At 40.5% G+C, this 12,870-nt stretch overlaps 2 protein-coding genes across 14 annotated transcripts in view; one reads left to right on the forward strand and one right to left on the reverse strand.

Moving 5' to 3' along the window:
- Ddx59 (DEAD-box helicase 59) overlaps positions 1–6,628 on the reverse strand; it is an 89,263-nt gene extending 82,635 nt beyond the window's left edge. Inside the window, exon 1 of the mRNA XM_078022557.1 lies at positions 6,494–6,628. The gene's annotated coding sequence lies outside the window, so the exon portion shown is untranslated. The remainder of the gene's footprint in view (positions 1–6,493) is intronic.
- Camsap2 (calmodulin regulated spectrin associated protein family member 2) overlaps positions 5,431–12,870 on the forward strand; it is a 93,734-nt gene continuing 86,294 nt past the window's right edge. For 4 of the 13 annotated variants that reach the window (XM_078022547.1, XM_078022550.1, XM_078022551.1 and 1 more), the window contains exons 1-3: positions 5,431–6,472; positions 9,197–9,232; positions 12,089–12,124. In XM_078022547.1, coding sequence (XP_077878673.1) covers positions 6,334–6,472; positions 9,197–9,232; positions 12,089–12,124 — 211 coding nt within the window. In that variant the 5' untranslated portion in view covers positions 5,431–6,333. The remainder of the gene's footprint in view (positions 6,473–9,196; positions 9,233–12,088; positions 12,125–12,870) is intronic. The other 9 variants (XM_013360796.4, XM_005330375.4, XM_005330376.5 and 6 more) reach the window with 4 other exon arrangements.

Here is a 12,870-nt window from a genome sequence, read left to right on the forward strand (position 1 = left end):
AGGTTGGAAGGGCAGCAGAGAGGGGACTGGAAAAGTGAGAGAGAACCAGGTACAGACGGGGGTCCTGGAACTTGAGAAGGAAGACTGTGTTCAGAACAAAGCGACACTCATAAAGACTACATGCCATGGAGGCCAAAGGAACAAGGGCTCAAAGAGTAACAAGGAGCTGTGTAATGACTTTGAGAAAATAGTTTTAGTCGTGTGGTAGGAGCAGAAGCTACGTTGCCAGGAGAGAGAGGGAAAGTGTCAGTTTAAAAAATTATTAGCTGAGAATGTGGCTCAGTGGTAGAGCGCTTTGCCTACTAGTAGTGTGATTCTGGATCAAATCCCTAGTCCACCAAAGGAGGAAAAAAGTGGGGCCAGGTGCAGTGGCACATGCCTATAATCCCAGCAACTTAGGAGGCTGAGGTAGGAGTATTGCAAGTTTAAGACCAGTCTCAGCAACTTAGTGAGACCCTGTCTCAGAATAAAAAATAAAAAGGGCTAGGGATGTGTTTTAGTGGTAAAACACTTCTGGGTTCATATCCCAGTAACCTCCCCTTCAAAAAAGAAAATTGCTTTATATTTTGAATAAGATGCAATTTATATCAAATTAACCAAAAATTACCAAAGCATATATATATATATATATATATATATACACACACACACACACACACACACACACACACACACGTGTGCACACGCGTGCGGGTGTGTGTGTGTTTGTGTATGGGGTGTCTCTCATCTACTCTAGTTTCTTGTGTATCTTTCTGAGAATATCCAAGATTTCTCATGAATATTTGTTTTTTAACACCATAAGAAATTCTTTTTACTTGACCCTTTGATATCTTGAGATGTTTCTGGATGATGTAATGGATCCCTACATACTACCTCATTTATTTGGTCAGTCCTCTTCTATTGGTGGACATTTGAGTTGTTTCCATTAAGTTGATAAAATGAACAAAATCTTCTTGGTTGACTAGGAGACAGTCTAGAACTATGTTGACCTTCTTGACTTCTATTTTGTTGACGCGTTGACTCAATGCAGTAGGACTTCTGTATTTACTGACAAATAGCTGTATCTGTCCCTTCTGTCTAGAGTCCTTCTCTTTTTGCTTTGGTCTCTGCCTTCACTGGAGGATCCTTCTTCCTGTTCTGCAACTTCCCCTGGCCTTTCTGCATGATCCCATCATGAGGCTTTCTGGAAATTTAAAAAAATGTAACTCCAGCTCAAAAAGGATTTAAATCTTAAATGCTAGGCGTCTGACTGATTTAACCTTCAGTTTTAATGTAATAAAATATATAGAAGCCACCTTCTTGTCATAGACTGTTGGCATTGGAGGTGCCTTAGAAATTGCTTGGTTCTACCTAGCAGTGGAAATCTGAGGGCAGAAAAGTGGCATGATTTCTCTCAAATCACATGTCAGAAATAAAGAACAGCACTGGTGTCCATTCTGTTCTCTCCCAATCGTCTTATCTGCTTTCAATGGTATTTAAAAATGATGGAAGCTTTGTCCATTACTGGAAGCTAAGGGAGCTTGGTTTGAGCAAGGAATAAATAAAGGAAAAATATCTTAGGGACCTGGGAAAATTCCTGTGCTGTTCCTGGGAACCTGAGGGCCACATTTCTCCATCCAGTGCAGACGTTGACTCATAGAGTGACTCTGGGAAGTTATGTGGCCTCTTTGTGTTTCATTCGTTCCAGCCACACACTCTGGCATCCTAGCGCACAGGCCTTGCTGGAACGGCTGTGAAGGTTGATGAGGTAACCCTTATAAAAACCTGTCAGCTCTTAGGATGAAAGCCACACTGTGTTTAGAAGATAGACTGGGAGATGCTCGGCACAGGCTCTGCTATCTCACATTGGTTTATGAGGTGCTGCTACACGTCACTCAACTACACCCCTTATTGTCACCAGTTAGCTAAGCATTCCCTACCTCCGAGTCCTAGCTTGGCCTTTCTTTTTTCCTTCCTTCTTTCCTTCCCCAGACCCTCCTTCCTGTAATGCTGTGGATCTAATCCAGACCTTCTGCATGTTAAGAGCTCTACCTCTCAGCTACCTTATCTCCTCCTGTTCTTTACCTGGTTGATTCAAAGTTTACTTATTCTAGTTCCTTCTACTTTTGAAATAACATAAGGTCTTTACTTACTTAAGTCCTTTGCCCTGTGATTTTTTCCATCTACCAAATGAGGATAATAATAAGACTGGAGTGAGGATTAAATAAGTTGATACATGTACAACACAGCCCAGTACACAGCAAAAGCTCTGTACCAGTTGCTATTAGTGCAACCAGCTGAAAGTGGATGATAGGATATGTATACACACTTCTACTTAAGATAAATCTACTTAAGCGGTCTTGCTGCAGAGCTCCCTGGTTTAGTATTTCTTTGCTTCTGATGGGATACACCAAAGATTTCTATAGGCAAAGTTACAAGGTACAAGGCTTCTAGCCTCTAGAAATGGGACAATGGAGGAAAACTGGGCTGCTTAGGTCATAGAATCTCTAAATTTTATTTACTTCTTTGAGCTGTCCTGTTCAATATTGCATCCTCTGCACTTGGGTTCTCAATCAATCCTAGCAGATGAATAGATGAGTGAATTTATTAATTTACCTTAAGACAGAAATGGAGGAAGGCGATAAGGAAGGAAGTCTAGCTGACGTTTTAGAATTTCCAGATGAAAGGAGAGAAATACTTTTCAAACAGAGAGGAGTGTTGTGGGTATAGCTGATGCCCTACGGATGGATGAGACCCTAGATGTGGATATAAAAAGTAGAGGGACAGCTGTGCAGTTGGGCAAGCAGGACCAAAGAATCATTGGGTTTTGTTTTCGTTTTGAACAAAGTCACTATCTTAAGGAGGCAGGAGCATTTCTTTTTGACAGTGATAGTCCACAGAGATTTCCAGTTTTTCAAAGGATCATTCTGAAGGTGTCACAAAGAACACCCTATTAGAGTGTCTGCCTCTCTGAAAACAGATCCTTCTTCTTTGTCCTCAGGGTGTTTCCCTGTTAATAACAGCCTCCTACTATGACCCCAAGTTGTTTCACAGTCTCTCTGAAAGTAAAAGCTTCTCATTGTTTTGATACCTTCCCCCCACCTCCATTCCCCAAATCCTTTCAAGTTAGGGTCAGAGTAATGCCATCCCTACTAAAGTGTCACCCTTGAATCAAGGGACAAATCAGAGCAATGGTCTTTTTTTTTTCTTGCTCTTCCTCATCTTGTTTATTTAGGTTGAAAGAATTTTCAATGAAATTCAATAAGCATTTATCCAGCATCGACTCTGGGCAAAGCACTAGATCACATTCAACATAAAGGTGACTAGGCATGGTTTTTGGCCTTGAGAATCTTGTATTTACTGAAAGATTATTATAACGACAGGTAAAATGTGTCCGTATCTCTCTTCAACCTTTCTGGACTACAGGTTTCTCTTTTGAATATATCTAAACGTATGATATATTCACATTGAGTTTTTCTTACTTTGATTTGTGTGCTCTAGAATTCAGTTGAAGTTGAATTTGAGAACATTAAATTTAACAGTAGCCTCCAAGAAACATTCCCAATCCCTCCACCTATATGTGCTCATTGCACTTTGTATCTCTTATAGACTTCACACTTTTACTTTGTTTCATATTTATTTAAGTACATGTCAGATTCCATAAAATACAGTGAAGTGGAGACAGAGTGGAGACAGAAGACTGTGTTGAATTTGAAGCTAGACTCTGATACCAATCAACCATGAAATCTTGGTTAGCCCACATAATCTCTATGATCCTCAGTTCTGCATCTAGAACTGGAAGATAAGAAGGCCTGTGTCACAGAATGGATGTGGAAATCAAATAGTTATCATATGAATGTGCCTTGAGAACTATTATCTATATGCTAATTCTATCATCCCTTATGTGAACTAGCAAAGAGCATTTACATGAGAAAAACTCTATTAATATTAATTAAATTACTGAAAAATTATATCAACACCCCACTCTCCTGTGGCATATTATTATTCTCACTGACATTCTTTCCCTACCCTACATTGTTATCAACGCTTATCTGCAGAGCCTTGCTAGGTTCAGGGAGGAGTGTTTGTAAAGATTAAGCAGAATCAAAGGAGCCAGTTTACTGGTGCAACTGCCCTTTTAGATAGTAGGCTCCAAAGCCTCTCCCCTCTTGTGCTTTGCTTCTATCATAATGACTGATGATAATAGGGAGGTTCTAGCAGTACAGAGTATGGGCTTTGAAGTAAGATAGTTCTGGGTTCAAATTTTAAGTCTGCCTTTACTAACTGTGCAACATAGGCAATCCAAAATTTCCCCCAAGAGTTAGTTTTTTGATCTGCAAAATGAAGATAACACAGAATCCTACAATAATTAAAATTAGATAATATGTTAAAACGAAATGTGAAAAATTACTAAATTAAGTAAGCTCAATAAGTGCTAATTATGGTACCATTTACCTTTGGCCCTAAATATTAATTGAGCAACTACCACGGGCTGGTCAACATGCAGATGCTGGAGATGAGCCATGTCATATCATTAAAGGCCAAGACAAAGAAGTAATTGATGATTGGCTAACAGTATGAGAAATGTCATGACATACATAAGAACAGGGTGTTCTGGGAACAAAGGGGAGGCACGTGACAGTCCCCACTGGGAAGTTGTCAGTAGCTATCAGGGCAGGCTTCCTAGAGGGAGTGACTACTGTGGAGAGACTTGGAGATTAAGGAGGCAGTAAGCTAGGTGGACAGAGGGCCTACAATGAGCAAGGACACACAGATCTGAGAAAGCAAGCCCTCTTGGGAAAACGGAGAGGGGTCTGATGAAGTGAAGCTATAAGGCCTTTAGATTTCAGATCTTGAGAGGTATCAGTTTACTTTGTGTAAGGATTTATCTGACGGATGTATGCCTTCTCTTAGAACATCCTAGTGTGGAGCATCAAGTTAAGAAAGTATCTTGACTTCATGAAATTCCTATAGCTTTGGAGCCTCAAACCTGATTTTCAGACCTGTTTAAGCCCTTAGGATGACTTAACTCACTTCATCTCTCCATAATGTCGTGGTCAACCAGCGATAATACACACCCCTTACTGTTACTGTGAGGATTACATGGGACTGTCCAGGTCAAGTTCGCAGTAAAGTGCATTCCACAAAATAAGCATTTTAAATAAACATCAGTTCTTTTGGTTGAACCACCAGAGAATATTATACAGGCTATGGCTAGGCCTACTCTCTCCTTTTTTCCTTCCCTTTCCTGTTTCGTAGTGTAAGTGGAGCAGCCAGAAGCCAGAGACTCAGAGGACGTCCACCCCAGCGAGAACTCCTAAGTGATGATTAAAAGGCAGCCGCCGGAGTCCGGGCGCGGGCCGGGAGCGAGGCTGGGCATGCTCAGTGCGCGGGGCGGCGGGCCGGGACCGCCGCGGCCGGAGGGAAGCGGGCGGGGGCCCGAGCAGCGCCAGGGCGCATGCTCAGTCTCCGCATCTGCTCTCTCTCCATCCAGTGCCGCAGCCGGAAAACCGCAGCGGCGGCGGCGGCGGCGGCTGAGGGGGAGCACCCTAGTCCGGCGGCAAGAGGAGGGGGAAAAAATACGAGGACATAACTGATAAGGCAGGAATCGAGAGCTAGGGGTTGGCGGCCTCTTCCAGGCCACCGCCTTGCTCGTCAGCAGGGAGGAAGCGCCGGGAGGCGACGGTGGCAGGAGAAGGAGGAGACGGCGACGGGAGGGGAGCTGAGGAGGGGACGGGCCGCCGGCGGCCTGGGCGCCGCAGTGATTTTGACGTTTTCCTCTGCTCGGTCTCCCGCGGCCCTGGGTGGGCCACTCCCGCCCCGCGCGCCCCTCAGTCCTGCTGGTTCCTCCGCCCACCCGCGTTCTGAGGGGGTCTTCCCGCTCCGAGGGAAGGGAAGGGGGAGGCGAGGGCGTGCGGGCATCGCTGTGGCGGGGACATTTTCCACAACGTGATTGTTAAAGACTACCCCCCCCCGCCTTAAAATTCCGGGCCCTTCCAGCCTCCACCCTCCCCCAAGCCCGTGTGACTAAACCGAGACAAAGGGGAGGCGGCCTCGCTCACACGCGCGCTCGCGGGGCGGGTGGCTCCGAGGGGCGCGGGCGGACGGACGGACGACGGACACCGCGCCGCCACATTCCTATGCCCGGGGGCAGCGGCGGCGGCGGCGGCTCCCGCGGGAGGCGGCAGGCTCGCGGCGCGCACAGCTGAGCTTCCCTCCAGTCGGCGCCCGGGCGGGCCTCGCCCCGGCCCCGATGGTTTGAGCTCCCCTCCCCTCCCGTCCCGACCCCAGCGGCGGCGAGGCCACACCATGTGAAGGTTAGAGCCCGGACATCCCGAGGAGCCACGGTGAAAGATGGGGGATGCTGCAGACCCCAGGGAGATGAGAAAGACGTTCATTGTTCCAGCCATCAAGCCCTTTGACCACTATGATTTCTCGAGGGCCAAAATCGCCTGCAATCTGGCCTGGCTGGTGGCCAAAGCCTTTGGGACAGGTAAGTGGTGTCTTCCCTTACCTCTTCCTTCCGAGGATGTCCACATCCCGGTTTTTGTTCCCCGATTTGCGAGTCTCCATGCGTGGCTTTCCCTATCGGTTCAGAGAGATGGTGGAAGACTAGGACGAGGAGAAAGAGAGGAGAAAGCAAGCAAGCAGGTTGGATTGTAAATGAAGGGCCCTGGAGTGGTCAGGGGGATTCGGTCGGATTCCTTTTATTGGACAGCAAAAGTGTTCTTCCCCCCCCCTTTCACTGAGCAGTTTTTTTTTTTTTTAAATCAGTGAGCAATTTATGTAGAGTGGTTTTAATTTGTGGCACTTTCCTCATTGTACTGCATACATTCCCCCCTCAGTCATAATTGTGATTACTCTACCAAGAAATCTGTGTTGGTTTCTTCATTATTGGAAGAAGGTAGATGGTACATAGTACTCTATTGATTTTTGACATTTGTAATGGTGGCTGCTGTTCACACTCCGTAGGATGGAAGGTGGCTTGTGTTGAAAAGCAGTATTAATTTTTGTTGTCATTCTTTATGCCTGTATCAGCCCTCTGTACACATTTCACGTTATTATTAAACCATCTATTAAAGCCAGTGTGTAAGTTTGCTGACTATACTTTGCTGTTTTCATTTCGTATAATCAGTGAGGGGTCTTTCTTTTTATGAATGTATTTTGGCTTTACACATTAAGAGACACAAAAACTCCCTACTTGGGATTTTTTCTTAGAAGCTTTTTTTGATGATATGTGCTGTTGACACAGAAATTCTGTAGTACAGTCACAATTAAGCACTCCCTCCATAACCCAGTCTTGCAGAATAACAGGAAAAGGGCCTGTTCTTTAGCTGTTGATTTAGGAGCCCAAGCTGTGGAATGCTTAAAAAATTAGCTGGCTTTTCTTTGGAAGACACTTCTGTCATTTACTGTGATAACTTTTAAGAGTAATTTTTGTAAGATTTTTATTCTACTGTAGTTAATAAATTTGGATTCATAAAATATTTTTTGAAAAGCTCCTTAGTATTTACAAACTTTTTTCTGGATATTAAATACAGGATTTTTTTTTGGAAGATAATGGCTGATGTCTGATTTAGGACTGTAAAAATATATTGGTAAATGGTTTAGTTCACTTTTGCTGTTTGAACATATAGTTGAGTGTTTTCAGTACTTGCATCTTAATTTACAAGCAGATGAGCTTCAATGTTTGGAAAATTGAATTAGTTTTGGAGGAAATTCACATGGATGTAATTTTATATTTATGACAGCCTTAATTTTATTTGAATTCTCATGTTTTGGTGTTAGACTGGCACCAGGAATAAATGTAATAAATCTTTTGAAATAATTTAAATTGTAAGATTTCTTTGAAACTGAATATCTAGAGTAACAGAAGAAAGCACAAAGTATCATTATTTTACATTTCCTACTGATGTAAGCAATAAGAATAACACATGTGTTGGGTTTTAACTTAAGTAGCATACTGAATGTAATATCCATTTGAAAGGTCAGTGAAGGCTATTTAAGTATTTAGGAAAGAGGAAAATTTATATAGTAACCTATGTGTAAAAGTAATGGGTACAAAATGGAAGGTCAATAGAAACAGGAATATTTTCTATCAGAAACTGAGAGGATTCTTAGAATACAGATGTCAAAATTTTGCTGTGTATTCACAAAGTCTAAACCAGAAAATGGCCTATTTTCTGTATATGTGTCAGGCCAGTTAGTAGATTCTGGGTCACTTCATGAACACACATAGAGCACATTGGAGAAGAAAGGAAGTGAAAGGAATACAGTATTAATGGAATCTTATTTTGCCCGGCACTCTGCTAGATGCTTGCATTAAGTTGTACATTTGGGATTCACAACTCAGTGATGTCCATAGTGTGTTCCTCATTTGAACAAAGTGAGGAAGCCAGAGAGATGAAACAATTCTACTGTCACACTGTCAGTAAGTGGCAGAGTTTTCATTTGAGGTTTGACTACAAAGGGTAAGACACTAGTGAAGGTGGGACATACCTGTTACCCATTGTGTTAACAACATTATTTCATTTATTCCTACAGTATCCTTATAGATACTGTTACTGTTTTTCAGATGAAGGAGGCACTGTTTTTCAGGCTAGAAAGACTAATTTGCACAAGATTAACATCTGACAAGTGATATATTCAACATGCCAGCTCAGGTCTTTCTGACCCTAAAGTCTTTGCTTTTTGCTGTAACCATTCTGCAGAATGATCCTTTTATTGGCAAGTGTGGAAAATGTGCACATAATACATGTTCATTTCTAATATTTTTTCAAAGATTGGACAGATCTTAACGAACTTTCAAATGGTTTAGAGGAATATTGTTGGTACTTGGTTACTTTTGCCTTGGCAGCAGTTGAAATGGATTAAAAAGATCATATTCAAGATGAGATGAAAAAATGAGTTTAGAAGGCCTTCAGAGTGTGACTTTGTAACAAGAAATTAATACATTGTTGAGAATGTTATGTTTGTACACTTTTTTTAAAGAGCTGATGTCATTTTAAAAAAAATATTTTTAGTTGTAGATGGGCCCAATATCTTTATTTATTTTTTTATATGGTGCTGAGGATCAAACCCAGGTCCTCACACATATGAGACAAGCACGGTACCACTAAGCCACTATCCCAGCCCAAGAGTTGTCATTAAAAAAAAAAAAAATTTGTAGTTGTAGATGGATAGCATACCTTTATTTTATTTGTTTATTTTTATGTAGTGCTAAGGATCAAACACAGTGCCTCACTCACGCTAGGTAAGTGCTATGCCACTGAGCTACAACTCCAGCCCTGTTTGTACATTTTGTTTATTGACAGTTTTTCATAACAAATTTCTATGAAGTGAATAGAAAAAAAAATAAGTTTTTTTAAAATAAATAATCTCCATTTTATAAATGCTTACCAGAAAAGGTTAATGTACAAAATATTTCAAAATTGTTGCCCAGTTGTATTCATTTATTAAAAAAATTAGCCCAAGCCTGGCTCAGTGGTGCAGGCCTGTAATCCCAGTGGCTCTGGAGGTTGAAGCAGGAGGATGGCGAGTTCAAAGCCAGCCTCAGCAATTTAGCAAGGCCCTACGCAACTCAGAGAGACCCTGTCTCTAAATGAAATATAAAATAGAGCTGGGGATGTGGCTCAGGGGTTGAGTGCCCCTGAGTTCAATCCCTAGTACCCCAAACAAAACCAGAAACAACAAACAAATAACCCAACTTTCAGTAATGATTTACTAAAGTCTCTTAGCAATAATATGTAGGGTTTTTCTGTTAGAAACCTAACTTTTGACATATAAAAAGTAGTTAGTTTTAGAACCATATGTTGGAAAAGTAATTTAAAATGATAGCTAAAAATCAGTTGTGGATATAGAATGAACTAATTGAACTATAATAAATGAAGTATAAACATCATAACAACTAGGAAGCAGATGTGGAATATTTAATTAATTTGAAGTATTCTGTCAAGAGCTTTGACTCATGTTCTCTTTATCCTAAAAATATTCCAAATGGCCTGTCTTAATAGCTTATTTTGCAGAATAATGCCACTACAGTTTTAATCAAATGAATAAGTTTATGTAGATGAGTTTGCAACAATACTCTAGTTACTTTAAGTAAATTGCAAAAACAGGAGGAAGTTAAACCATTGTGGGGCTCCTGCTGAATTTGAATAGCTGAACTTATTTAAGCAATTATAAGACAGAGTTTGCTTTAAATGTCCTGCTCCCTTAAATCTCTTGGGGGAATTCTGGATGCAGAACCTCTTGTACACTCTTTGTTACTAAATTCTTAAATTCAGAGTACTTAACATGGAATTCAAGGCTCACTTTCTGATGTCAGTTTATCATTTAAACCTTATCAACCACCATTCCCTTTTTTCAGATTATTTTAGTTCAGTGTTATAAACTCATTTGCTATTATAACCTTGTTATATTTCTTTGTATATCCCAAGAGATCTTGTCAAAATCCTATGTATGATATGATCTGACTCTAAGGCCATGAAGACTGTAAGAACAGTGGTTAGTAACTGTGGTTAAGAGAGACTTGGAGTAGCAGTAGCGAGACCAGTTTGGGACATTATTGTAGGATTCTGGGCAAGAGGTGATGAGGGCTTGAAGTGGGGTGAAAATGACATTAAAGCTTCAGTTATCCAGCAGTTACTGTGGGTCAAGCACTTTACACATGATATCTCATTTTAATCCTCATGACAGCCTTATGAGGTGGAAACTGCTAATCATTCCAGTTTTGCTGATGAGGAGAGTGAGGATCATGGGTTTAGGAACTCATCCAAAGCCACCCAACTAATGAAGCTGGGATCTGAACCAGGGAAATCTGACTTCAGTCTGTGCTCTTAACCATTATACTAAATGGGTGGAAGTCAAAGAAATGGAAAAGAGACAGATGTTTAAAAACAAAAAAGTTGCAGAAATTTAATTTTTAGTATTTCTAAAAGATTAAATATGGGGTGCATGGGGAGTGCTTTAGCTGAAAATAGAATATTTAAGAGGATAAGGTCACCTGAGGTTTTAGGGAGGATGAGGTTACCTGAGACTTTCAGATTTAGTGACTGGGAGAATGAATTGTGATGCTGTTAACTGAGAAAAAACAGTAAGCTGGAATGGGGAAGGCAGCTTTATTTTCAAAAACCTTGAACTTGATTGTTGGCTAAATATCTTCTCTGAGAAATCCAATGAAATAAGTAGCTATAAACGTAGGTAGTAGTATGATTGAGAAATTAAGGATAGAAACAATAATTTGATATTTTGTGCATAGCAGTGTAATTGAAATTGGAAGTAGATATGACCATAGGAGAGAAGAAATTTGAGACAGAATTAAGGATAGTGAATACTTAGAATGCAGGGAGGAGGCTGAGGAAAAAGAGGCAGAATTAGAGCAGTTACTTAGGAAGAGAATTAAGGAAGCATAACACTGAAGCCCAGGAAAGGAGAAGTTTCAGTGGAGAGGTCTGATAAGTAGTGTCTAATGCTGTAGGTTTCAGCAATGCTGGTCTTAAGAGCTTATGCTTTAGTAGAGGAAGATGTGATAAATGTATAACTACGTAGAGTTCAGGAAATCTATGTTAAGAGTCATATAATGGGAGCAAAGACATTCAGAGGGAGACTGGTAAGGGTAGGGGATGAGTGGTGGGGAGAGATCACGTTGAGCTTAAGTAGTCTGTGAAGGAAGACCTCATATTGGAGGTGATATTCAAGCTAAATCCTGATGAAAATTAAGCCAGATAGAAAGTAGGCATTGTAGATGGAGGAAATGGTTTGTGTGTAGGCATGGAGTAATGACACTAGGTAGTGTTAGTGAAGCAACATAGACCAGGTAAATTGGAGGAGGTTTTTGTAATAAAATAGTGAGAGACACAGCTTGAAAGGTAATTTGGGACATAATAGTATGTAAAGCTAGGCTAAGGAATTAGGTGTTTGTTTAGTAGATAAATTATCTAAATATATTGGATAAAAAGAAGAAAAGAAAAAGCTACTATTACTAATTTATTATAATAACAGGACTTTGTGCTAATTACTATTCTGAGCATTTTACATGTAGTTTTTCTCTTATAATTCTTCAAACAACCCTATTAAGTCAACATTGCTTTATTTTTTTCCTCATGAGACTCTAAAGCAGGATTTCCCAATTGCAGAACTACTGGTAAGATAGTTCTTTTTTCTTGGGGGCTGTCCTGTGCCTTGTAGAATTTTAGCAGCATCCTTGGCTTTTACGCATTAAATGTCAGTAGTATTCCCTACCGCTGTTCCCATCTCTTTTGTGTCAATGGTCTAGTCATTGTGAGATGTCTCCTGGGGAGCAAAAGGACCCCAGCTTAAGAATCACAGCTATAAAGGTTGTAAGCTATATTATGATTTAAAAGATACTTTGCACATTGAAGTACAAATTAATTGTAAGACATACTGATTTCACAAATACTCAAATTGGAAAAAGAATTTAGGAAATATGATAATTGCTTTTTTTTTTTAATAAATGGGGAAACAATATAGAGGGGTCAACTAAATTGTCCATGATCATCCAGCTTGTTAGCAGTGGAACTAAAATTAGAGTCTAAGTCTTTTTTAAAAATATTTATCTTTTAGTTGTAGCTGGACACAATACCTTTATTTATTTATTTTTATGTGGTGCTGAGTATTGACCCCAGGGCCTTGCATGTGCTGGGTGAGCGCTCTACTGCTGAGCCACAACTCCAGCCTTTCTTTTTTTTTTTTTTTTAATTTTTTTTTATTGGTTGTTCACAACATTACAAAGCTCTTGACATATCATGTTTCATACATTACCAGCCCTTCTTTATGATACTAAAATTTGCATCTTAATCTGTGTTATATTCTTCATATAATACATTACAATCTTATGTTTATACTAGAAATGAAGGCATACAAAAGCAT

The sequence above is a fragment of the Ictidomys tridecemlineatus genome, chromosome 10, assembly GCF_052094955.1.
Source record: "Ictidomys tridecemlineatus isolate mIctTri1 chromosome 10, mIctTri1.hap1, whole genome shotgun sequence".
Classification (NCBI taxonomy): domain Eukaryota; kingdom Metazoa; phylum Chordata; class Mammalia; order Rodentia; family Sciuridae; genus Ictidomys; species Ictidomys tridecemlineatus.